Source organism: Acanthochromis polyacanthus, chromosome 6, assembly GCF_021347895.1.
Source record: "Acanthochromis polyacanthus isolate Apoly-LR-REF ecotype Palm Island chromosome 6, KAUST_Apoly_ChrSc, whole genome shotgun sequence".
In the NCBI taxonomy this organism is placed as follows: domain Eukaryota; kingdom Metazoa; phylum Chordata; class Actinopteri; family Pomacentridae; genus Acanthochromis; species Acanthochromis polyacanthus.
The window spans coordinates 26,051,122-26,078,773 of NC_067118.1; the positions used below are offsets into that span (position 1 = coordinate 26,051,122).

The window sequence follows — 27,652 nt, forward strand, 5'->3', positions numbered from 1 at the left end:
TAGGTGCTAAATGAAAGCTATTTAAGAGGCTAGCTAATTATGGTGGTAGCTACCTCAAATTTGATGCTGTTTCTTCTGACTCCTGCAAGACGGTTTCCTTTCCTTTCATTTAACATTTTGAATGGAACTTTTTTTTTGGGGGGGGGGGGGGGGGGGTCATTTTACTTTTTGATTGGGTGGGGGAGGGGGTGAGTATTTACTCAACATTCATGTTTTGGTTGTTCATTAAAATAATTGTTCATACAAGAATAAAAACTAAAGTTCTACTGAAATAAATCTATTGAAATGTCATGTTTTTGTATTATTTTACATGGATGTCTGCTTATGACAAAAAATATTTACATTTGTTTGGATATGATACAGTTTGTTTAAATTACCCCCAATTTCCAGTTAATTCCCATAAATTCCCAATAATTCCCATAATTCCCATGGAAAGTTTCTAATTTGGAATATTTCCAAAATTCCCCAGCTTAACTTCCCATGGAAAGTTTCTGGAAATTTACCGGAAATTTTCCGCCCCTTTGCAACCCTAAACATGCCTCATCCTTGATGCTTTATTGTTGTTTTAGATGTTTCAGTGCTATATGCAGTTTTAAATGCTAAATGGCATCAAAATAAATTCTGGATCATTATGATTAAAGATACATTGATGGTATATGTCAGCAATTTAATGTTGCGTTTATATATTTCAAAAGAAGAAAATATAATTTATAGGCAACACTATAATACAGTATATGAAACCTCACATTCTACTGTGGAATTCTGCTATCATTTATACATTAATTAACTGTTTAAATAGTAACACTGTAAAAAAAATACTTCAAAATACTACTACAGCTGCCAGTATTTCAGTGTAATTTTACAGAATATTTGCTTCGGTGTCTATCTGTCCTTATTTTAATCAAATCATGAAAAATTACATTATAGGACCCTGACATTGTGCTTTATATCAGTGCTCTAGGAGTGACATAGTGGTCTGCTCTCTGGAAAGAACATATTAGTCATGTTTCCATAGAACTTACAATCAAATTTAAAGTGAACCTTAAAAAAAAGAAAGAAAATGCAAATTAGGCTTGCTTCCAGTTACAATCGAAGACAATAGCCTGCATTGTCAGTGGTGGCACAAGCTACATGACACATGGCTGTAGTTTAAAAAAAAAAAAAAAAAAAAGAAGTCACAAATACAAAACAAAACCAGTTGTTGCCAACCACCAAAAAACCTTGATGAGAACAAGAAGAAACAAACAAAACTGCTTGCTGTGGCTATCTAAGACAGACAAATAGAGTTCTACAGGAATTTTGTTAAACTCGGCAAGTTGTAATTATTCTTTCATGTCAGCTACTACTGGACATGTTCATGCTGCCTGGAGTCTTTTGAAGCGGAAACAGCTGATCAGTCATGTGAATTAAATGTTCACTATTTGGAAAACATGGTTCCATCTCGCACCAAATGCATTTTTGGAAAAGTCAAAAACCACTTCAACTGAGCATTGCAACTGTAGCAACGGAAATACGCCTATTGAAAAGTGAGGGGATATGGCATGAATAATGATCATTTGACTGTTCCTGCTTTGTTTTTGTTAAAACATGAGTGGAGCAATATGAATAGAGGCAAATGAATAATCTGGTCTTTAGACAGACAAACAAATGAGACACTGAGGCTGAAGTGGATGCTGTGATCAGTGAACATAGAACACTGCACAACGTGTTACGAGCTATGCAGAAGGAACTGTCTGGTCCCATTAAGACTGTAGCTGTCTCCGCTGGACAGCTGGACTATTAAGAGGGAGTCGAGGCTGACAGCTCTGTTTCATGGCAGCAGGAGGCCAAGACCTGACATACAGCCGTCAAGAGTAAGAGATGCCCCACGTGTGTGCATTAAAGGAGCAGAAGTGACGAGCAGGTAAAGGCTGAGTGAGCCGAAATTACCAGTGGCTTGAAATATTATCACATGCTATTAGCACTGTATCACTGTTCATTAGGCTGATGGCTAGCTGGAGTTACTTGACAGCCCTGCGGTAAGGAAGAGAGATGTTGAGAGTGAGAGCGGGAGTGAGAAAAGAGAGAGAAACGGGGAGATAGACTGAGCACAGAACAAATGTAGAAAGGAAATTGGAGCAAGAGGGAAAATCAGGGAGAATGATAACGGCCCGCTTGCCTCGATCTTTCACTGTCAAGAGATTCAACACCAAGGCTTCCTGAGGTAAGCAGGAATCTCAAAGGGAAGCAGGACGGCTCTGGTATTTAGCATCGCTACAAGAAGGAACAAGGCAGGATTCCCACAATCGCTAATTCTTATTGTCATAACATCCATAATAAATGATAACCAGATGACTGTATGATGACAAAAAGCATATATCAAAGAAGTGATTTGTGTAGAGCTCATAAAAGCTTCCTGTAAACAATGTGTGATCATAGAAATACATTAAACAACGCTGTCACCGAGACAAGCTTAACTCTAAAGGAACTGATAGCTGCCGCTGTCTCATATGAAGTAGGAGACAGAGGAGCAGTAAAGCTGTCTCACTATCAGACAGAAACATTAGTCGCTGTCACACTCAGTTTGCCTTGGCATAGACAACAGCTTAGTGTGTCATCAAAGAAAAAAAACATTCTCATTTCTGAGATCTGGTGGCGCTGTGCAACTTGAAGAGACACTTGAAATGGAGGCCCACATTTGCAAAGTAGATGAGAGGACTGCTGTTTTGGTCGCTCCAGTAATCTAGAATCATTATGCATGCAATCAAACACATAAACAATGCATGTTTTTCTTGTTTCGTTTCGTAACTGCTTCTAATGAGGACGATCATTACGATGCATGTAAAATATGGAAAATTCATCAAGGACTTCAAAAAGATTCCCTCTATTGTGAGCTGCTGCTGGAGTTTCTGTACAAGTTTACAGAGTAATAGTTTGCTCTCGCTCCCTCTCTGTCCTTCCTAGTCCCCCTTTTATCTAATTTTGGACCACTCTAAGAGCCAGCAGTAATGAATTGGCTAATCACAGTTATCTGGCCCATTCAAGTGCTTTGTAAAGCAAATCAATAAAGCCTGGCACTGAGCCAGCCATCCACTTTGACAGATGTTGCTCGCTAATCTATTTTTTTTTTCTCGCTCTGTCCTAAAGATGTTTACTCTTTCCCTGTCTGTTCCTTCTCTCTCTCTGTATTTCAGCAAGGTCAGCTGAGACACTGAAGAAGGAAAAAAAACTCATATTCCATGCCAGCTGGCAACTCAGAGGACAAAAGTCAAGCACTGAGTACTTAGAGTTCATTTGACAGAGAGAGAAATTTTCTCTTTGATTGGTAGAACTGTTGGAAGTCATTGGTGCTCTGAGACTTATACCTCGGGCAAGAAAAAATAACAAGGCCTACACTGGTACTATGCTGTTTCCACAGTAACAGATCAATAACAGCGACACAACAACTGATAAGAATTTCTATGAATTTCAAATGTTCTCCCCGTGGTGCCTACATTGGCTGCAGACGAAACAGGAATATTGATAAGCTGTGAGACCCTTCCTCCCAACACAGCTCCCTTGCATAATATTTTGGACACACAGTGTTTCTGTTGTGTTTTTTATCGCACGTAAAGCATTTGATTGCCAGGATGTGTGGGCTAGAAATACCATATTCATAAGAACGAAAGAGGCCACTTCTTACTGAGAGAAACATTTGGAAATGTTCAGCCTTGTTTTCACTTGTTTAATCTTTCTGCATTCATCCCGGAAGACATGGATCTGGGTAGCGGTGGAGTCTGATGTGGCTTCCCAATCCTAATGACTACTGCTCCCAACATTGGTAAAAACCACACAATCCTCTGCCACTGACTTAGTATGAATCGTGAGCTCTGTGTGGGAGCCAAAGTGTAAAAGCAGATACTTCTTTCGTTTGCTTTAAGGCCGCAAGTACTTTTAGAAGTGATAAAATGGCCATGGCCAAGGTAAATAATGTAAATAATGCTGCAATCAGCTTAATGTGTAGGCCTATCAACAAGAAAATATGCTGAGGAAACTGGGCTACAGCAAAGCTCCTTCTACAGGCAGTCTCTAGTGAAAAGGCGCTCTAATCAACAATGGGTTAATTAATCTCACTCATGAAGTTAAGTCCAATTATGGGACGCACTCAACAGGGTAATTTGTTTCCTCAAAAAAAATAGAAAGCATTGCCCATAACAAATCTAATAAATAAAATCAAGTGCTCTGCTCAGACAAAAAAAAAGTGATCTCTGTGATAAATTAATGAATACGCAGCGAACAGCATATTTACGGACATATGCGATTCAGTCTCCATGTCTTTTGGGACTTAACTACTTTGGTGCAGATGCATCCCACTGCATATCTTCCAGCTAAATTAAGCCTACATGTATAAAATCCATCTGTAATAAAATGTATGCACTGCGTGAGTATTTGTCTCTTGTTGTTAGATAATGAAAAACGCTTCCTTCGAGACACTGGCAGAGAAAAGAGCAAGCAATTAGAGGAAGTGAAAGGAGAGGGAGACACGCAGAAGGAGAGAAAGCAACAGAGAGCTGTTTGAATGTGATTAATGAGATCACTGCAGGGTAGGCTGTGTCATTGTAATAGTCTGAGCAGGGAAGAGGAGGAAAAATAGACTGGCAGAAAGAGAGAGAGACCGAGACAGAGAAAGGGAAAGTAAGAAAGAGAGAAATGAGAGAAGAGAAGAAAAGCCGAACTAAACGAGAGAGGACGCCTATCTGACCGACCAGGCTACATCTACCTCGCTGCTATGAAATAAAAGGGGGAATGAGACAGAGCAAGAGACAGAAAGAGAGTGAATCGGGGAGGCTGAGAGGAAAATGCAGATATAAAGCTTGGATGAATGGAACGGCGGGGGCTCTCAGTCTTAGGCTGGCCTTTTAACAGAGAAGTGCTTGGAGAAGCCTGGACCAGGTCTGGCAGATAAAGGGGTTTGTATGCTTAAGACAGTCATGAAAGGCACAGCCTGCTCCTGCAGCCCGGGGCGGCCGCTGGCCACCTCTTTATCTGGCTCAGGGTTCAGAACCGAGCTGGAGGGGGTCAAGCAGAGGCTAGGTTCCAAAAGTTCATACAGACATCCTGCCAGTCCACAACTCCATGAACAAGCTAGTCATTAGCGAGACTAGAGAGATGGTTATGGTAATTAAACATCTACCTCCACATGCAAAGACCCAAAATCCCCCCATATATATGCATTCAGGTGACTGCAAGGCACACACACTGCCATTCTTGAAGATTTAAAATGCCACACAAGTGCAAAAAGCCCCCCTTTCTTTTGAAAATAACAGAAACTCTGAAAAATTGTTTCTACAGATACAACAGAGGCCCTAAATCTTCAGGCTCTGTTGTAGTTCCTTGCAGATGTTGAGCAGCAGTTATAGACCCCCTGCTGATCAGAGGGTATCAACCACAAAGCAGGCCTTCACACAGCTCTTCACAATATTTACTGGCCATCCAATCTTTCTCAAGAGGTTAGAAAGAAGCTTGACAGTCTCTCCGTGAGCTGCTATCCCCAGATGTCCATGGTCCAGATAGTGCCAAAATAAAATTTACCTCTATTTACAGTCTTTCAAATGGTGTCGGTTTGATTCAGGCTCTCTGTTGAAGTTTACCAGCAAAAGCAATTTCTGCAGGCTATGCCGAGCTCCCAGCTGTTGCTGGTGGGCAAGCGGAGGCTGCACTGGTAGTTTAAAATGATTAAAAAGACTGCCGGCAATCAGGGAGGGAGAGTCCTGAAGATGGCTGTAATAGATACAGATCGGCAGCTGCTATTTCAGCTGAAATGATCCTTATGTCTTCATGCCACTTGCCATTTTGCCATTCGTCTTCCTGCTTCCTAACCAGGTGCATAGAATATGTTGTTTTTCATTTAATTTTAAACAAGACAGACAAAACAAAGACAATGCATTAACAATGGAATGCAATTATTTGTTCCATGTGGGATTAATTACACCACACCATTCAGTCTGAAACAAAGTGGTGCAAGAAGTTATTACAGAAAGCATTCAGTGAGAAACAATTTGTGGCATGATGATTGGAAACAAATTCTACCTGGTGGCAATAGTGACAGTTCTTTTCACTTGTAATTGTATTTCTTTTCATGTCAGCTCAAGGTTAATGCAAGTCATGCGGTGACAATGGAGATGTTTAATAAAGTCATTAAAATGATTAATTCTTTGTGGTTTTAGGTTGTTTATTGCAATCACATGAGAAAAAAAAACTGAGAGCTCTTTACAAAGTGAAGGGAACAGAATTCATTTCCATATTATATTTTATGTATCAAGATATTGAGTGTGTGTGAGTGTATGTGTGTTATGGAGGATGCAGGTGGCAGGACCTCTCAGTTTTGTTCTCAGAGTAATTTGTGCCCCTGGGGGAACAGGATAGCCTTCCATTCAGTTGTTGCCATGGGCCTCAGCTGTTGCTAGGGGCATCATCCTCAATGCTAGTTAGATCCTGTCTCCATCTCTCCCTATAGTGGTCGATTTGCATGTCTGTCTATCATTTTATTCCACCACTTCTGACCTTTCACACCTGTTCTCCTGTCTCCATCATTTCTATCCCAAAAATTCCCCCTCCAATTACCAGGTAGACAACCCAGCTTGGCTATAGCAAACACAGAACTCAAGGACTGGAGAACACAGCGACAATAATTCTGCTCAGCTGATCTCTCGCTTCCACATGAAAAACCAGGCCAGGCAAAGCCAGGCCACACCAAAGCAGGTGAGCAGCCTCTGGGCTGGCAGACCAGACAGGCAAGACACTCAGATCACATTCCCTCTGAGGGCGACCAATCCAAGGTCTAATTCTCTGAGGCTCATTGCGGGGTGAACAGAGCATGGTGAGAGAGGGTTCAGAGGGGGGGGGGGTTGACCATTTGTCCACCAGGGCCCTTTAGTAGCAGCTGTCTGCATTTACAAGCCTTTCAAGTCCGCAACACTTTATGCCCTATGATCAGCTGCTAACCCTCAGTGACACCGCAGTGCTGTCTGCACAACACACACAAGCCTGCTGATACTCAGACCAGTGTGGGAGCCATGTGAGGCAGCCATGCACCCGCTGCTATGTTAACCGGTTCTACAGGACATTTGTGCAGTTAAACACCTGAACCACCCTTTTAAGTAGTCCCTTTCAGCTACAAGGCACATCATCCAAACCAATTCCTGATTATTCACCAGGGCATGATGAGAAGAAAAGCAGCACATCATGTGCTGGAACACATTTTTTTTTATTTTCCATCTGTGGTTCACTGCTAATATGATCCAAAACTAATCAAAATACTGCAGGAAATACTAGCCTGAAATTACTGAAATAATTGGTGTTTTTATAGGACAGATATATTTTCATGGCAACCCTTCATGACTCAATTACATATTACAGAATTTAATAAATAAACCTATACAAACCTTAATAGCTTTGTTGAATGTAGGAAGCAAGAGAGAATTCCATCTGGGAATGTATCCCTTTGGTCCCAGGTTCAAGAGCTCTTAACCCCTGCTGTTCTCGAGCGAGAACTGGGAGGGAGGATGTGCATTCTCACTGTCTGTGAACTGACTCTGATGAACGGGGGAATCCTGAATCTGCCTCTGCTGAGCTTGCTTTAACCTCGCCATTCATCTATTGCTGCGGTGTCTTTCAACATCCGATTTTACATGTGCAGCCGTGCCCTCCATCTCCATCTATATCAAAGCCAATGCTCCCCACAGCTCCTCTCCTCCGTAACGCCGTCGCTTATTCCCACCAATCCCAGTCCCCATGTGGGATATGTCTGCGCTCAAGCGCAAAGTGAACCACACACAGGCAATTCCAATTCAGATGATGCAATTCTTGAGTAATGTGTATCCAGAATAAACTGCATAGCAGATTGCCTATCTTTATAATTTGACCCACAGAGCCCTGTAGCAGTCTTTTGGTCTCTGGGTACATGAGCATGATAACTTGATGATGGAGTCTTATAATCTGCAGTCTGGTGAGTAGGAATGCAAATATATCTTTAGAATTTAAATAAGACTCACGAGCCAGATCTTCTAACGTTAGCTTAAAGTGGGCTAAAGTTCTAGTTTTGGTTGTGTGCGGACCTGGTTTCATTGTAGCAAGAGAAAGTTCACAAAAGCCTGGAATATTGACAGTCCCCTATAGCAGCTTTCTGCTGGGGTGAACATCTGCTGCCCTCTACCATCAATCACTACCTCCAAGGGAGCCACCCAGAAGTCCACAACCAATTTCTGAAAGCCTCATGGCACTGAGGCTGAACATTTAACACAAAACTGCTGTACGATACTGCTATAATTCAGTGTATGTTTGGATTGAGAATACTCCCCCTTCACAAAATATAGATTTGTGCATTTGATCCAACCTCATGCAGAAAAATGTAATCACTTAATGCCCTGCACACAGCCTCAGAGAACACTATATCTGCGCCACAGATGTAGTGTTGTTTCCTGCAGTCTATCACACTATATATGCATTCTCCTCACCTTAGTGTCTGCTTACTCCCCCACCCTCTTAACCCCTCTTCCTCAATCAATCCTCTACAAAAGCCTGCCACAGGCAGCGATATCCGCCAACACCATCCCTCATGCTTTGCCATGCTCCAGCAAAGCCCAGGAAACAGCAGCATATACAGGAGCCGGTCTGCAGGGAGAGCAAGAGGGAGATGGAGGGAGGGAGGGAGGGAGGGAGGAGCGCGATTGAATGGGGAAGCGGTAAATGGAGGGATGGGGAGGGGGGGCGACTCTTTGGGAAGGGAGCCAATCCAATTACAAGCAGCGGTGCAGTCCTGGTTTCTTTGGCGGCACTAAATTCACATTTCAACGGTCTCTTCCTCCCTCCCCCAGTACCTTATTCCTTCTCCTTCTATCTCTGCTACTCTGCTTTCTTATTTTCTTCTCATCATGGCTCACACTCACACCCTGCGCACCACAGCCCTCCCTTTCCACATCTGTCTGTCTCTCTTGGCTGCTTGAAACAGGTGAGAGCACAGAACTGTATCACCAGCAAAGCATCAAATCTTGTCACCCTAGCTGTGTCATGCTCAGATCTGCAGGAAGCTTGCAGCATCTTACTCCATCTACGTGCCTCACACAGCTCTGTGGGAGCTTATCGTGTCTCTGCAGAGGAGCTGCAGCGGGGGCTCATCAGGTCGCCCTATGCCTCTGCCCTCCCTGTGACACCTGAGGGAGTGAATGGATAACTCTCTCAGTGTAAACAATAAATATTTCAGGCATACTAAAACACATACACACACCTTAATGTCACAGACACTGCTGGTATGCCACATTATTGATTATTCATTCGCGATTGAACCCTTTGAAACCCAAAACCTGCTGGTGGGAGACAAAAACAGGAAAAATAAGTATTTTTATCATTTCTGACTGTCCTTGAACTACTCATCTGTAATGCAAATTTAAAAAGATATGTATTTATAAAAATTGTTTTCAAGTACTGGGAACCCTTGTGGGCTCATAGAAAAACTCTGTACATGTAGGTTCTCTGTGTGCGTGTGTGTGTGTGTGTGTGTGTGTGTGTGTGTGTGTGTGTGTGTGTGTGTGTGTGTGTGTGTGTGTGTGTGTGTGTGTGTGTAAAATAAATAACCAAAAAATTCAACTTTAGTTTTTTTCTTTATCATAATTTATAGCATTATCTTATAGCATTATCATTGTGTCACACTAAACAAATGACATGTTTGAGTTTTGGCTACTTCTAGTCATTGCTGTACTGTTTCTATAAAGGTTTAGGAAACTATATTTTTTTAAAAAAAGTAGCCCACAGTGAAGGAAAATGGGAACAGAACAATGAATGCTTGGAAACAGCTTGGGGTTTAGAGGGTTAAAAAGTAATGTTTTCTTTTTCCGCGCTGCTGCAGACTGCAACAGTGGATAGGCTAATTGTGGTCATTCTCTCTTTCATGCACATTAGGTGAACAGACAGAGCTTATTGAGTCATGTGCTTCATGCAAACCACGGCTTCTCCTTGCCCAACAACGTACCTGCATGCAATTTTTTTGCGGTGGTCTTTCTGTCACGTGAGCTCAAACAAATTGGGTTCAAATAAAGTCCAGCAAACTCTCGCTTCAGCAAGCAACGCAACATTAAATTGCACCTTCCAAATACAGACACAACAAACCGCAATCAACAGTACAAATGCAGAGTCAGTTTGGAGAATCTCACTGAAAAATTGTCAACATTTGACTGCAGTTCACCATCAGTTTCCTTTCCTACACCTTCTAAATGCATACTTTTGATGCCTACTGTTAATGTCATCTAAGGCATTTAGAATATTCCCACAAGGTCAAAACTTTATTCATTTTCTAATCTAAGCTACCTCACAGTGATGACTAATTATGATGACAATAAATCAAATGATCAGAATAGTCATTACTGGAAAATTGACTAAATTTAGAGAAAGTGGCATTACTGCTTTATTCTGCCTGTCAAGGGATCACTCTCCGTGGGTGAGTGCTCGACGAGTTTTTTTCTGTTCTGGCCACTGGACCGTGGTACCTTTTCTCTAGGTGCTCCTCTCATATCCTGGTTAAATCCTCCCCCGTGTTAGCGTTACTGTGGTTACAGCCATGGCCCTGTGAGGAGCCAGTCTGAGTACACAGCAGCACGCAAGGCTATTCTGCATGGACTCTCAAACAGAGGGCAGAAGACAGGCGAGAATGGAATGGGGGAAGGCAAGCGGCAGCAGCAGAGAGGAGTGTGGAAGGAAGCGAGGAGACAAAAACAATATGCAAGCAACGGCAACACAGTGGGGAAAACACTCTTTTCTGTCTCATCTAATTTACCCAAGTAGAAAAAGCCGCTGAATTATTAAACAGCTCAAACAGGGGATTACATCAAATAAATATTCTCTCCACTATAGCCTGATTGGTGAATTGATTTAATAATGAATAGATGGAGACATAAATAACTCAGACCAACACCATTTGTGTCGCATTGCCAGACTTGAAATAACAAAGAACTTGCCAAACGAGGTATCAAAATGGTTTAGCAACTCTCTTTCTGTTTATGTCTCCTTCTCAGAGCTTTGTGCAGCTGCTGTTAGTCGGGTAGGGGGGCTGCATGAGCCAGTTATGGCCCTGTGACACACTCTCGCTGTCACTCAAACAGTCAGCCCCCCCCGTGGGAGGTGGAGCCAGGTGAACACTGACACCCTTCAAACGCTCGTCTAAATGCAGTCTAGAAAGCAACGCAAACAGCTGTTGTAAAAAAAAAAACATCTCCACACAACCACATTTTATGGTCAAACAAACATGCTATAAACATTCTAGCATACGACCGTCTAAGTATGAGCCGTATGGGATGCCACGACAGTGCAACAGCTGTGCCAAATTAATCGGCAAAGCATAGACTTTTTTGATTGACACTCAGACTCCTCATCCCTGAACTTGGAGTACAGCACTGACTTTTCTCACTGTTTAATCCTGTCAGTGAGCAGTCTCATCTAATACCTTGTTTCCTGTGGCTGGGGTGTGAAATCTATCATTATTAACTGGCCAGGAGCCCTTAACCCTCTGTGGCGTCTGTATTCTCTCGCCAAGACTCAGAGGTTTAGTGTATGGGCCAGCTCTCTCTTTTTGCTCTCAGTGAGCCACAGGCAGAGAGGTGCCTATTAAAATTAATGGGTCAGCGCAGGTTATTCAACACTGTAACACTGGAGCTCACTTAACAAGTAACTGGTAATGACCACTACAGTGAGCTAACCACTGCCATCACCCCCTCCTGAAACTCTGACAGCCGACATTAAATATTGAGGAGATAAGTTTCCTTGTGACCATGATCCATGCGCACGGAAATGGGACCACTTGACAGGGCCTATACCCCAAGGACCACTGGACAGCCTGAGCCCCAATGTATCACAGTAATGAAGTGAGCAGAAATCTCCTACAAGAGGCCTCCAACTGCTGGATGCGAAGAGGATGATGGAGGGTGGTACTCACCTTCTTCAGGCGTCCGCTCTTGGTGCCCACAAAGGCTACACAGTAGCCATTGTAGACGTAGGAGGTCACAGAGGTCATGCGATCTCGAGTCTCAGTGTAAAGAGTGTGGCCGGTCACCAGCTGAGAACCGCCAAGTGGCTGGTTGATGTCCAGACCACAGAAAGAGTCGTCAATGGGCACCGGCTACAGAGAGAAGAAGAACAGATGATACAGAATTAAATAAAGGAATGACAAAATGGACACTGGGTGATCATGACTCTAAGACAGACGTGTCACATCAAATGCATACACCCATGAAGCGTACTTTAGGAACAGGGAGTGACAAAAATATGTCACAGAGTGACAGACTTAGAGAATAAGACTTTAGTAGAGAGGAGAGGCAGAGATGCGGAGCATTATAAAAGAAGACAGCTCAGTAAGGAGCAAAAGATGAAGGTGACAGAGTGAGACACAAGGAGAGAGTGATGGCCGAAGTTGTGGAAATAGTGGCAGTGTCAAAGGGTGTCAGAGATGGAAATGAGGGGGCGAGAGAGGTGAGCCTCACAGAGAGAGGAAGGACAGGACAGGGTGGAGGAGCGCAAGTGAGTCTCCCAGCCAGGCAAACGTTTGTCTTTCTGTTACGCTTGACAGATATGTATCAGCTCCACCTGACTGAGCTCCACCTTGCTCTCACTGTGGTTCATTACCCTGGCCTATCATCACACCACTGCAAGAAGACACACACTGCATTATAACTATGTGTACTGGCAACAACGCTGCGTGATTACCATGCAACATTGAAATATGGCTACAACTGAAGAGGCTGCAATGAACTGTATTTACCCATTCATTAGGAAATAATCACTACCATAAAGTCTCATTAAATTTAACTTCAGTTCTTAAGGTAATTTGGCCATGATTATATATCTCATGACAGCTACTAGAAGTGGAGACTGTCCAGTAGTGTTTTCCAGGATAAGTATAAGATACAGAGGAAGATAACAGAGGAAGATAGGAAGAGGTGTAAGAGACGCAAGATAGGGATCTTTCTGGTGTTGAATCAGGTCAGCTGACACTGTCAGTGGCCTCAATGTGCCATGTGGAGTAAAGTGAGATGACCAGGATGCATCCCATGTATACATCCCATATAGTCCCCTGAACACAGACTTTGTCTTATTCACCCTATGAATACACATCCCCTTTATCTGACCCCAACTCATTAGTTTTCTTTCTGTCACTTTATCTGCCTCTCATCTGGCTCCTCTCTTTGTCCCTGTCAGAATGGAGCAAGCAGGCTATGCTGAGTGACACTTCCGACTCTGGGAGGGAGGCAGCTCAGTCTCACTACACATCGTGGCCATAAAACCTTTCTACACAGACCTTCATGAGCAGAGCAAAAGCAATAATGCTGACGGGGAATAATCGCCTCCGCTCGTATAGTCACGCCCCCCACTTTATGGCATTTCCTTTTATTTCCTTTACTCAAAATAGCACAGAGTGCTATGGGGTACTGTACTGCAGTATTTAAACTAGAAAAAAAAATCTGGTGCAATTGCATTATTTTTCTCTCTCCTATAATTACAAAATCAAATGTAGCTGTTCAGAGCTTGTTTTCAACATACGCTGATCAGACGCATAATGAATCAGATGGGAAAGCTAGCAGCTATCGTGAGGAACAGTCATGCGCTCCAGACTTTGGCTTATCAATAGCTACATCCTCAGAATCATGCAGCTACTCCACATATGGTCTGTTGGGCTTCGCACCATTTGGTTCTGATTATATCTAGATTGTTCAGATGATGTACGCTTAGCAGACTTGGCAGACAACTGAAAGTCCCCCAGGGCTCCATGTGGTTGAGCTTTACTGTTCACCTTCTTGCTGATTTTGTTTGCCTTTTTTCCCTCTGCCTTATCGTGAATTTCACAAGTTGTGAAGAAATGGAGAGCTAAATTACATTAACTCCCTTCTCCTGAGCTGAGCTGTGGTGAGACTAAATATAGACTGTAACCTTGCGTGATTAATCCTTATTGAACAACTCACAATATGGTGTTATATTAAATCTACACTGAGAAAAATGTTGCTCCGTTTCACTACAAGGACTTTCTTACATAGATAGATTGTTCCATTTGCTGTGGAATTTGAATGAAGGGTGAACTTGATGTCATCGGATATCTGCTCTCAGAGTTTCTACTTCAGGGTATATCAGTGTTATCAATACTAGCTCCCCTTTGCTCTCATGACTGGTTAATTAGTTGGTAGGGCATGAGCAAAAGGCAAGACAGGAAGATAGTGTTAGGGAAGAGCCAGACACACAGACAGGCTGATACAGAGAGAATCCCATCATGGCTCTCCTCCATCGGATTGACTACAGAGATGGTGTGAATCTCCAGATGGCAGAAGGCTGGATGGCTGGGTGATAAATCTTTGATTGGCTGCTGTGTCTGAATCCCCTGGCTCAGCCTCACTTCCATTCCCAGCCTCAGCCTTGGCCTGCATGTAAGCGTACACACAGCAAAATGTCTGCAAGAATGAGAGCTGGGGGTATAATTAAGGTTCTCTGCTTTGAGCTCACCGGCTACCTGCTGTTCGCAACAGACCAGAGGAAAGGCACTGGGGCTGCATGTGTAATTTACTCAGAAACCAAGCGAGGTGCAGTTAACAGTTAACAAAAAATAAAGTCTCTAGAGTTGGTCCAACCTTGAGTCACCTCATATTTTGACAGAGCACAAACATGAACTCTCTAAAAATACCACGCAGAGAGGAACATACAGAGGGGTGATAAATTAAAGGAAAAAGCAACATAAAGCGTTTTAGTAAGGTGTTAGGCGATTAATAGAACAACTTCAATATGCCTTGACACTGATTCTGCAAGTCTCTGAGTTTAACATTCCAAAAGATATTCCCTCATTTGGTGTTTTGATGATGGTGGTGAAAATCACTATCTAACACGTCAGTCCAAAATCTACAATAGGTGTAGGGATCTGTGGGAGGCACTACGAACTAATTCCACAAAGCCTAAAACCCCAGTCAGAGATGAAGGGCATCACCAAGCTGGTTATCAACTTTCTGTGTTAACCAAGGATTTCTTCTTCAAACTTGGGTTGTTTAACGCATCATGTGAGTCTTCTTCTGCACGAAATGGATCGATAGTGTGTCATCTACTTTAATATAGAAGAATGGGTTGTTTTAAGAGAGAGCTATGAAGAATTTTTTAAAAAGCACTTAAATATTAGTTTCAAAATCCACGGTTGTAAATGATACCAAAAATGAATGCTGGTAAAAACAAACAAACAAACAAACAAACAAACTGTTAACCGTGTAAATTAATGTATTTGTTTTACCACTCAGTCACTCTCAGTGGAGCCACTTATTTCTAACATGACAGTTGCACGTTCTAACGCTTAATCTTTAAACATCGTTCATTTAAACACGATAATGAAGAAATGCATTTTGGTCTGAGCATGTCCTATGGTGAAGGAGACGTGGAAATCACTTTTTGTGGCCAAATGAAAGTGAAATTCATGTCATTGATCGACTATTCTCTGCGATAAATATTAACTTTCTTGTCCAAATTCTAATACCACTCTTCTAATCTGTGTTCTCTTAGCTGCAACACCAGCAGTGTTAGGCCAACTTGGAAGCAAATCAGAGCTAAGCATTTGGGTTTTTTTTTTGCATGACCATTAAAGTACAGTAGGTTCCCTAGCAGTGGAACACATACGATGTGCAATAGTGTAACAGCAGGGATTCAATCGCAGGAATTGCTAATGTACAGCTCAACAGGTTTGCAGGTATAAGATTTTCCCTCAGCTTAGAATGTATTGCATTCAGTGAGAATCATCAGAAGAAAAACTGGCGCGTCTTAGAGCAGATTTAAATCAGAAACTCTAAACCTATTTGGAGCAGTTTTGCTGTGTGGCATCAGTTACCATGGTGATCTAGTAATTTTAAAGGCCATAGCATTTGATCCACATCATTCATATTCATTAAACCATTCGCTGACCTCTTTGTGCCATATGGATGGACGCCTTGTCATCCTGGAAGACACCACTCCTATCAGTACAGAAATGTTTCATCAGCAGATAAAGGTTATCTCTCAGAACATCTTTGTATTGATTTGCAGCAATCCTTCCCTTTAAGGGGACGAGAGGACCCAAACCATGGCAGCAAAATGCCATCTTCAGCATAACAGCCACCAGATCCCCTCACTGTAGGGGTCAAACATTTAGGTCTGTACTGTTCTCTTAGTGTACACCACACAGGCACTTTTCTTCCCATCTCTGTAGACCAGAAACTATGGTTTTTGCACCACTGAACTCTCAAATGTGCATTCATGTTTTGTAATGAGGGGTTTATACATTGCAACCCTACTATAATATCCCTCTCTATGTAATTGTCAATGGACTGTTCTTGCTGACACAGTCTGACGAAGAGATATCCGGCTGTTTCTCCTTGAATATCGCATGAATGCACGAGCAACAGCCATCAAATGTGCATTGTTGACCACAATTTCTGGCCATATTTATTGATGTCTTTTCCAGATCTAAACCCAGACGTCTGTTGCTAGTGAAACACTAGCCAGCTGAGCAGTCTGTGACTGAAGCTCCTGCCATTTGTGCTAGAAACCCACCTTTTAAAGTCACCTAAGTCTTTTCCTTTTGCCTTCTTGATACAAAATCACAATCGGCGGGGCCTGCTCAGCATTTTTATCCATGCCACAGAGCATGATTGGATGTTAATTGCTTAATTATACCATGTAATGCAGCTGCGTAGAAGCGTCAGCATTTGTTGTTTTTCTCCACTGATTTTATCCAGATTTTTTTCTTAATTTGTTACAATCATCGGTATTTATGTAGGATTGACAACACGTGAAACATTTGACCTCGAAAGCAACCGCACTGCTTGAGTTGGGAAATTACCATCAAGCAGACAACGTCGGCTTAGTTGGCATATCTGGGTGCCAAATGTAATTTGTACAGGTTTCAAGAGTTATTCATCCACTGGCATGTATTTGCATATTCCGAGTTATAGTATGGATTTATTGGCTACCCACTAAGCATGGGCACATGGTCTTAAAACTGCATTTACACCTTATCTGTGTGGCTAAACAGCTTGTGTGTCCTTGGTGTATAAATGTGAACAGAGAGCAGAATTCTGTTGGCACTGCATACCTAAAGAATGAAGTGGGAGGTGCAGTTCTGCAGGTAACAGCTGGCAACCTTCAGTGCACACTGAGATGATAGGGGATTTTTCTAGGAAACTGGAAAAAAGGCTCCTAATTTGGGTCCCCACAGTGAAAAAGGCTCCCAATCTCAGCAATGTCATCACTATATACCATCCTTTCACCTTTCTCTGCCTGCTCTGCTTCTTACAACATCTTACCCCGCCTTCTCAGTGGCGCTAATGAAACCCAATAGCCGGTTCCAGATAATGTCTCCCTCCTCCTGACAATCACCTCTGACATTGTGCTAATGGGGAATTTACTGATTTTAATAAGAGTGGTCAATTGAGCTCCCTGAGGGGATTAGCAACAAAAGAAGCTAATCAGTGGTTCTCATCATAGTGCGGGATGGGCACATCATTATACGCTACACATATGTAAGCCTTTCCTATGTACATGTAGACATACAGCGCACACACATGCACAGCAACTCACTAGTCATACACTTAGCTAGTCATTAATTCTTAATATTCTTAAATTCCTATTAGCAATTACAGAATGAAAGCACAGAGGACTGTAGCCTCTTGTGAATGAGGGAAAATCAAGAAACTTAATTCTACTTGACAACATGTAACAGATACATGGCCTTGTATTATAGGATAATTGGGGATTTCAGAAGAAAAAGACTGGTGTGTGATCTATGCCAACATCAGAAGCGCAGTAACTTTAGTAACATCCCCCCCACACACAATTTTTTACTCTAGAAGGGGAGAGTGTTTATTTGTATTGTGCTCGAGGAGAATGTTATCACTTTGATGGTTGCCAAGGGGAAAAAAAAATCACTAATTTATGAATATCTCTCATTGAAATATACTTGAAAGTGGATGTTCTCTCATATCAGAGCTACAAAAAAAAATTGACATAATTACTTGTAGTGAGACTCATTTGATAACAGGGAGTGTGCTATGCTAGGCAGTCAATAGCATTTCAGGATGACTGCTGTATTTATTTTCAGTGTGAACTCAAAACTTGCTGTGGTTTCTTGGCACGTTGAGAAGCGTTAGTCACTCCCTTACTGTGTAAAATCATATTTAAGGAAAAGAAACTAGATACTGATGTTGTTGGACCACTAAAGAATTCTGAATATATTAATATGTAGATTAATAGTTCTTTATCTCTTTGTTGGTTGTGGGCTAATTAAACTAAGAGAGAGAAGAAATGAAATAGTGGCGCGTGATCCTGCTTCATCTTTAAGTAGCTACAGATGTGCAAGAAAGAACTGTGGAAATAATAATTTACCAATTCTCCCCTTTTTACATTTCCCAGTGAGAGCGATTCTGGACTGTTGATGATTAATGTGTCTTCAGTAGCAGCACTGTAGCCACATCATAATTATTTCCACACTGTAGATGAGTGGTAAGTGCACACAGAATGTACAGCACAGTATGAAAATGTTTTTTAATAAGCATTTACTGAGCAACTACTCACCGCTTTGGTGCACTGCACATCCTTCCCAAGGAGCCAGTTGAGTTCCAGGTTTCCTTCTCCCTGGTAGCAGGACTGCAGGCGCTCCTTAATTCGTGCATTGATGTCACGAATGGTGAAGACGCAGAGCGCTGAGTCATCTGGCGGGCGATGGAACTGCTTCTGGCCCTTAGAGAAGATGGTAAAGAGCACGTCGTCCTGGGCACTGATGTTGAGCGAGGCAGCGAGAACGCGACCCGGCTTACCAAGGTAGGCAGCCTGCAGTAACCGGTACTCAACGCCGTTCTTCACACAGCCAACAGGCAGAGAGACATAGGAATGAAACTTGCGGTCGTCTTTGCAGAGGCGGACGATGCGGGAAGTGTAGAAGAGATCACTGCCGGATCCGCTGGATGACATGCTGTTCTCAGGCGTCTCAGGTTGAACAGTCAGGAAGTAAACAAAACTGCCGCTGGCAAAGCCGTAAACATAGTAGATGTCAAAGTGGGAGACCAGTGCCAGTGTGTCTGATGGTATCTTGATGAGGGAGGACACAAAATCAGTGTGTAATTCATAGTCGAGCATAGCAGAAGATTCAGGGTCACGGGGCAACTTTCGACTGGAGATAGTGGGAAAGTAGTCCTGTTTGCCGTCTACTGCTGTGCCAATGAACAGGGTCCCATCCTGGCCCTGCGAAGGCACAATGACCCCATACATGGTCCCAGTCTGGTTGACACTGGAGAGGTAGTGCTCTTTCTTATGGGAGGGCTCCACTAAGATAAACAGGTCATCCAATCTGAGGAGCTTACAGACACCCTGGTAGAGGCTGCCACAGGCCAGCAACCGATTCTGGAATAATCAATAAGCAGAAGCTTGTTGACATTGTTGGTTGAGACAAGAGGCTCAGAACAAGGCTGGACAATCAGAGGGGGGTAGCAGGCCTTGTTGTCGTCCTCTGGGCCTGTGTCATGGGAAACAAGGAGGGTCAGGTTGCCTGAGAGCTTGTACACACGGTTGACCGCTCCGATATACAATGCGCCTGTGGTTTGGTGAACTGTCAGGTGGTTGAACACCCATTCCCGACGCTCAGGGTGGAAACTAGTGAAAGTCTGCCCGTTGCACAAGGCAGGAATTGCTAACAGCCAGAAGTGTAGAGTAGCTATTGCTCCTATTCTAGGGTTAGGTGTTAAAGTTCTGCGTGTTGCCTGCCGGCCCTCCATCTTTAACGGGCCTATGAGGAAGCTGCTGAGGGAGCAGAGAGAATGGATGACAGGAAGAAGGGAGGAGACCTTGGCCTTTTTGTTGTTGAAGGCTTGCTTGCAGGTCAAAGGTTCACAAGGGTTTTCACATGTTTCTGGAAAAAGAGAAAAGGAGATCAAAGATGTTAGACATCCCAGTATGACTCACATATCACACAAAGGAAAGACACATTACTAAATGGAAAAGGCTGTTGCTAAGCAAAAAGGTGCAAAAGGGTCAACTTGAGTGAGGTGAGGAGCTGTGGAGAAGGGGAGTGGAGATTTAAAGAGACAATGGGCGGAAACCATTATGGTGCACATTCCAAAAGAGTTACTGGACATGGCAAGACAATGCAGGAAAGAGAGGCAGGTTACAGCAAAGGAAATTAGCTTGACCTGACTCATACTAACACTGCTGCTGTCACACACTGAGCAAGCGGTTTCTAAGAACAGAACAGCTGCCGATGCAGACATTGCCCGCAGAAAACCTTGGACACTCGGCAATGACTCATTGCATCTTAAGTCAATTTAAATAGGGCTTAAAACTTCTAACACTGTTCTATATCAGATGTATAAAATCCATCTTTTGAGGATTTTTATTTTATTAGTATATAATGTGCCTTTTTTCTGTCTTTAATCTATAGCTAGGAGGCACCAATCGAAATTTTGCTGTGTGGAAACACGGTGACAATAAAGATTCTTGATTACAGAAACGTTATATTAGCATAGAGCAGGATGTTAAATAAGGGATTTCATTATTTTTTCATACACTCATCTATAAAAAAAAAGGTTGTAATAAATTCAATGAATTTATTGACAATAATATTAGTGGCTATACCATAACCATAAATGTGACTTTTGATTAAAAATCCAACAATAAATGTCAGACCAGAGGCATTAGTGCAGAGCTGAACTGTGTGTGCTCTCCTATTCTTAATGACATCAGCCACCTCATTTAATTTCTACAGTTACCCCATTCCTCACATTTTTACACTGACTACAGCCCATCAGCTGACACCCCCATCAATTGTCCCCTTTCCATATATATCAGTAAAAACATACATCAGGAAAAAGCCGGCAATTTATGCAACCATGCTGCAGAGATATCTCTCTATGTGCTATCAACCAAAAGATGGAGCTCTGTGCAGTCTGTCCCCAGGAGTCAATTATCTCGTCCAATGTAAAAGAAGGCCTGGATCTTATTACTGGAACAAACTGAGAACAAATTGGAAGCCACTTCAACACACCCCTTCCCTGGCTCCCCTGCTCTTTAAGGGGCCCATTTTACAGAATGAGAATCTCTTAATTATTTTTTTCTAAACATTGTAGTTGTTTTTTTAATTTTGTTCTTTTTTATTCCGGTTATCTCCTGCCGGCATGATCAGATCATAAAAGGATTAATCACTGGCGTCACAACAATCATCTTTAAATGAATCAGCCACCGTATTAGATCTGTACAGAACTGCCTCATAAAAACACCAGCCAACAGAATATACAGTATGTGTGTTTGTGTGGAAGTGTGTGTGAGCGTATGTGTGTGTGTGTGTGCCTCATTCCCTCAGTATTATCAGTGTACTCAATCAGAACCAAGCAGTGTGAGGGGCTAACAAGTGGAGAGAATGGCAGTGCATCCCAAAATCAAGTATGATTAGGCGTAGCGATCCAACAAGGGTAATTACTGTGGAGCTGGAGGAGGTAAGCTGGGGAGCGACATGGGGACGCCAGGGGCTTGAACGTGTCAGAGACGGCCCTACATCGTTTGTCACGCTCCGGATTTGCATTTCCAGCAGTGAGGGCACAGAGAATCAAGGGTGAAAGATGTGGCTGGAATAATCAGCGACTGCGCCTTGAATTAACAAGTACTTGCGACTGAAGATAGGAAACGACAGTTATACGGTGAGATACTGAGCATCCACTTATTATTACTACTACGGCAACTGTGTTCAAGGCAGGTTTGATTTGCAGAGCTGATTTGGGTTTCCCCTCTGAACCGTGTCAGCTCTCTCAGGGACCTCTCTCCAAATCTGGTAAGGGCTATCTCGGGGTCCCTCCCTTCACCCTCTGATCAACGGATATGCTACACAGCTCGGTCCTCCACATACACCCCAAGGGGGTGTATTGATCCATGTGTCCATAAACACAGGTCCTAAGGCCCAGTCAAGCTGTTCATGGTGTGTATAGGCGGAGGTGTGGGAGGTGCTCTGTCCCAGAAGCACTTTATTAGCATGGTCATAAAAGTGCCACAGCCTCTAAAAAAGCAGCGGAGGGCCGGACCCCTCCCTCACTTTCAGCTGCCTGCGTGCTGCCATGCTCCTTTGTTTGAGTTTGTACATGCTAGATGTGCAAAGTGGATCCCTTTGGTGGCATAATCAGCGTCTTGCTGAGCTGGCTTTTTGCTCAAGCCCCACAGCCTTTTGCCCTTTAGAGCTTTTGCTACACCCCGCCCCTTAATCGTATACGTGTACACAACATTTACTCCCATCCATCTTTTCTTCCTCTCCTTTTTATTTTCTCTCCTCTTCCCCAGTCATTGGGACAAATATATGCATCAGTCCCTCATGTTGTGGCAACAGCTGCACAGGCAGAGAAAGAAAGAGTGACTGAATGGTGTAAATACAAGGCACCAAAAGGGTATCCATTCATATTGCTTTCGGTAACGTGGGGAATTAAGTCTTTGTTTAAGCTGATTGCATGACCAACTCTTTGTTGCACTTGACATACACTTCTCAGTATTATCCAGCTGAGGAGTAGACTTGAAAAGAATAAGAACAACACCAGATCAGCCCTTCTGTTCTTTAGTTCAAAGCCATGTCTGTCTTTTGTTTATGAGGAGTCAGAATTACAGACACCAAAATTAACATATAAATGCAACCAGGAGTGATTCATACTTAAACATAGTCACCTACTGACCTAGAAAAAGCAGAGGGCATGGCTGAATGAGCAGAGAATAGAACTGCGGGTAAGGTAGAGCAACAGCTGCATTTTAAGCTATTTGCTGCATATATAAGTCATTGTGTTTATTTGATTTTTTTTTGCCACTATTCACAGGTGTTCATTATTTTTTGACACTACTGCTGTGACTCTAACAATAACTGAACCTTGGTAGTTTTTCACCACATGATAAAGAGTTGTCTCTCTGCCTGTGATAACACCAAATACAACAAGTCCTAGTTCTGAAATAAGCTCAGTGTGTTGACGTATCGCAACTGTGGCCTTGGCGCTGAGGCAGAAAGACCGATTGACCTGATGACAAACTGTCAGCTGCCCAGTGTGTAACGTCACATCAGAATATGAAATGTCTAAAATGATATCCTTAACATTTCATGGACATACTCAGTAGATTTCCATTCTAACACTCATCTGACAATCTTCATGGCAGACATGCAAGGCAAAGAAAGAAGAGCATCAAGTCAAGAGAGACAGGAAAGAATTCTCCTTCCAACGCACACGCAAGCTGTGATCATGGCTTGGAGAAAGACAGCTTTCGCAAAACTTCCCTTCATAATGAACAGTCAGGCACACAAAACACTGTGTTGGCACACTCAGCCAGGCTGCTTCTGAGTGCTTGTTAAACAAACTGGTCCCACTGGCTGCATGTGTGCTGTCACTGTGTCTGGTTGTGGGTCCCTTGCTCAAGAGCTGGTGATTTCCCCAGCCACTGGGCATGATGCAGTGACAGTGCCAGCCGTGGTCAAAGGAACTGTATTGTGGCGAATTTGAAAGATGCTAAGCAGCATAAGGGATACGCATGGAATGAAGAAATGAGAAACGGCAAACGATAAGCTACGCAAAGCATCACTGAGGGTTGCCGACACAACAGCCTGAGGGCAGTCCAGCAGCCAGCGGACTGACACAGGAGAGGATGAGGTTTAGGAAGTGGCCTCTGGAGCGGGACCAGCACTAAACCTCTATCACCCTAGAATAGGCAGCAGGTCTTCTGCTTTTGTGCTTTTTTTTCTCTCTCTTTTTTCTCCACATACTAGCTTCTTAACAATGCAGCCAAATTTGCTTGATCTCCTAAATTCATATTTACAGCAATTGTACTGCACAAGATAAAGAACATAAACCAAATCCGTTCACGGAGCTAAATCCATTGTTGCTGGATCAAAAAAGGAAACGGGAGATTGTAATTTCATGCTATGGATTAATGTGTTATTCCCTGAACGATTAATGTAAAGCGTGAAATCTAAATGCTTAAGTTAAAGTGATACGCTGCAAATCAAAGAGACAATTTGGAATGAAACACAACAAACTAGCTAGTCAAGAGAAGTGAAAGGTTTAAACTGTTTCACATTTTGCTCATTGCCTGGCAAGCTTTTCTGTGGATGCGACCAATTGCACAGTAAAAATAGAAAGTTTAATCTTCCCTAAAGGGAGATCTTCTTCTATAGGAGCCTATAAAAAGCATTAGCGGCAGAGGTTAGTCCATTAGTCTTCTCTCTTTGCTGCTATCAGAGCAGAGATAATGAGAGGACTCACTGGCATGTTGTGTTGTTGAGCTGGAGTTATATTTATACATTCTTTGTCTCAGTAGGAAATGGATTTCTCTGCTCCAGTGCCAGTACTATCTGTCAGCTTCCAAGAAAACTATTCTGCATCCATCCATCCTTCCAGCCACCACAAGGAAATGACACAATAGCAAAGCAGCAGAATAACACCCTCAGAAACCACAAGCCCTCCAGTAACTACTATCATTTCACTGTCTGGTTTAGTGTGCTGTGATGTCAGAGGTACTTGATTATACATAATATTTCCTTCATTCCAAATTCCATCACATTGATGGACTCTAATAATCAGCAAGGAGGAAACTGCTGTGACACTGCTATCACAATGGCTTGCTCACAACATCACAGCAGTGCAGGCAGTGACTTTGATCATTTAAATCCATCATGGCGCAAATTTTAAACTCAACCTTTTCATGAACTGTGTTGTTTTGTTTCTCTTTTGACATGATAAGCGTGAAGCTCTGAGCTATGGCTAAAAGCTGCAACTTAGTGGTGCATAGTAAATGAATGCGCACTTGTCCACAATTAAGCATGTGCTCTAAGGGCACTCTAACCGAGCACTTTGCATTCAGTGTTTAACAGCACTATCTTTGTTAGTGACCCATATCAGTGTACTTGCTCATGACCATCTGAGTTTAGATGCCTGCAGCGAAGCCTTCAATCGCATTTCACTGAACTGCACCCACCGAAAGCAGTCACAGAACTTAATTCTCCCTCAGCTTCTCAGTTATTACTCCAATGAAAGCGTATAAAAGATTAATTAAAAAAACCACTCCACCAAACATACGCCTTTAGATGCTCCATGTCACCATGACGCAAGAAAAATCGAGTCTCGGCATAGCTGCTTATCCGTGAACACAAACATGGGCACGCGTGCTTAATCTTTCCCTTTAACCCTGTCTATGCTGAGCCCCCCTCCCACCTCACAAACTCTGTTTGAGAGAACACATGCCGCTATTACACCTTGAACCAATATCATCCACTGAGAAAGATTACAGTGTCATTGTTATTCTAATGATTTTTGTTTCCCCTCCACAGCTGCCACCTTCTCCAAAAACACAAGCGTGCTCACGTTCAGAGTTACGCAAACGCAGACATGCACATTTCCACACCCACAATCAAGGCATGTGCACATATAGACAGACACATATTCAGCATAGACGAACATAAATAATCCCTTCCTCTTTTTTTCCTCAATACTTGCTTCCGCTGACACAACTACCAGCCTCTGTGCTCTTTTACTATTTAATTGGAGGTTGAATTCTGAGGCGTGATCTTCTTAGTCAGTCCCACCACCAGCAGCTACGCACTGTACAACTCATCATTGCTGTCTGTCATCTGGTGAAAGCAGATTTCTATTAGGCGGCATTTCCATAAATCTGAACTGTAAAGGGATCTGTGAGAGAAGAAGGAATCCTCGACGGGCGAAGAAAACAAACACAGCGAGTTGTCAGTGGAGACCACAGGATCAGATATCTCACCTCAGCTCATATACAGAGTGGAACTGAACCAGGTTCTTTGACTGACATCATACACATTTTATCAAATCGCAAGGCCTTAACTATTCTTGACGCACGTTACCAAGGCTGCACCGTGCTGTCACTTTGAAAGTCAATATAGTGGTGTAATGAAAGCTGCATGTGGTGGGAAGGAGTCGCAAAACATGAAAGATAAAGTAGATGTGGTGTATCTGGAAAATGAATGATGTCTGTATGAATTATTTAAGACAGGAAGTATACAGACACATAGCACTGCCACCACCTGTGTGCTTTGTTGCATTGTGTACGTATGACACATGCAATACAATAAATAAATAATAATAATAATAATAATAAATAACTGATTTTTGCAAATGGCCTGATACATTTCCAGCTGTTGAGGCAAGCCACTCTTTTAAACTGTGAATTGAAGTTTCCACGTGCACTTCCCATATAAGAGGCTACTTTGTGGCCAAATCCTATAGCACATTTAAGAGTTGGTGGAGCAGACAAATGGACTTGGCAAGTGAAGAACTTGGCTGATGCACCAGGTAGCAGGTGCAAAGGACAGCCAGAGGGGCATTGGTCTGAATGAGCAGGCAATTGGGCGTCCTGTGTGGAGTAGACTGGAATGAAATGATGAATGGCTCAGTTCATCTGGCCTTGCTGCAATCAGATTACATAAACACTAAGTCATTAATGCACTGTAGAGCCGGACATAATGAGAGAGGACTGACTATGTTGAGGGCAGCCGGTCCAGGAAGATACAGATGACATCAACCCAAACAAGGTCAGGCCGCAGCACAACTTGTCTGTGCTGGTGGTTGTGTGGGTGCACGCAAGAGCTAGCACTATCATAGCATGTGTCCGCCTATGTGCACTGGTTTGTGTTGGTGTATTTGTTTCTTTATCAACAGACTCTCCCGCAGAGGTGTTATCTGCCTGTAGCCGCAGTCTGCTAAACAAAGCCCGGACTCTGACCTTTGGTGTACAGCTGCCCAATCGGAATAAAGCACCAACGGACTGAACCTTCTGTCAAATAATCATGCCAAATCCGCAGTTAAGCACCACCAAACTGCTCTGCAAGTGAGCTGAAATGTGTGAGATTAAGTACTCGTTCCATGGAGTGTGTGTGAAACACTGCAACCAGACTAATGAAGATGGCGTTAAAAAATGGCTCCGTTTCAGTAGCCGCATGCAGCATAACCTCATGTGTTCGCTCGCTCCCCGGTCCTGCGCTTCATCATTTGTTCATCGAGATCATAATGCTGAAGCAGGGCTCAGTGGCCAAGGCGACTACTGCCGGAGGGATTAAGGAAAGAGGGAAGAGTAGGGAGGGAATGGGAAAGGAGGGGAAGGCGAGCAATAAAATACAGCAAGACAGGAATTAGATAAGGGGACAGAAACTGTGAATGATGGCCTGTGAAAACGAGCAAGAATGACAAAAGAAAAGAAAAAAACTGCCCCGGTTAGTGTGAGAGGAGAGATGGAAAGAAGGACAAGGAGAGGAGGGTGTTCAGAGGAGAAGAGGAGAAAGGAAGGAAGGAAGGAAGGTAGGAAGGAGAAGGAGCATGCAGTCATTACTCCAGCTGGGTAACAAGCCGTTACAGCCACAGCGTCAGCCACAACTCCAGAAGCTGGCATGGTGCGTCCACTATTATCTGGAGCAAATTTGCACAGCCTGGCTGGCACACTCGAGTGAGAGGGGGGCCGAGAGGATTGAGCAGAGCAGGAACATGTCGAGAGGGAGGTGAACAAAAATCTAGAGAGGACTATTCTTTTGGTCTAAATGTACACTACATCCAGTCATTAGACAATGAGACCTGTTATTTCACTCAGCAGACGCCAGCCAAAAATCCGGAATGGTTATATAAGAGTTTTCTGG

The 27,652-nt window shown here is 43.0% G+C and overlaps 1 protein-coding gene across 1 annotated transcript in view; it reads right to left on the reverse strand.

Annotated features, from left to right (window-relative positions):
• Window positions 1-19,899, reverse strand: part of plxna2 (plexin A2) — a 149,632-nt gene extending 129,733 nt beyond the window's left edge. The window contains 3 exon segments of the mRNA XM_051949196.1: window positions 11,942-12,124; window positions 18,571-19,400; window positions 19,403-19,899. Of these exon segments, the coding sequence (XP_051805156.1) occupies window positions 11,942-12,124; window positions 18,571-19,400; window positions 19,403-19,766 (1,377 nt within the window). The 5' untranslated portion in view covers window positions 19,767-19,899.
• Window positions 19,900-27,652: the final 7,753 nt, after the last annotated feature.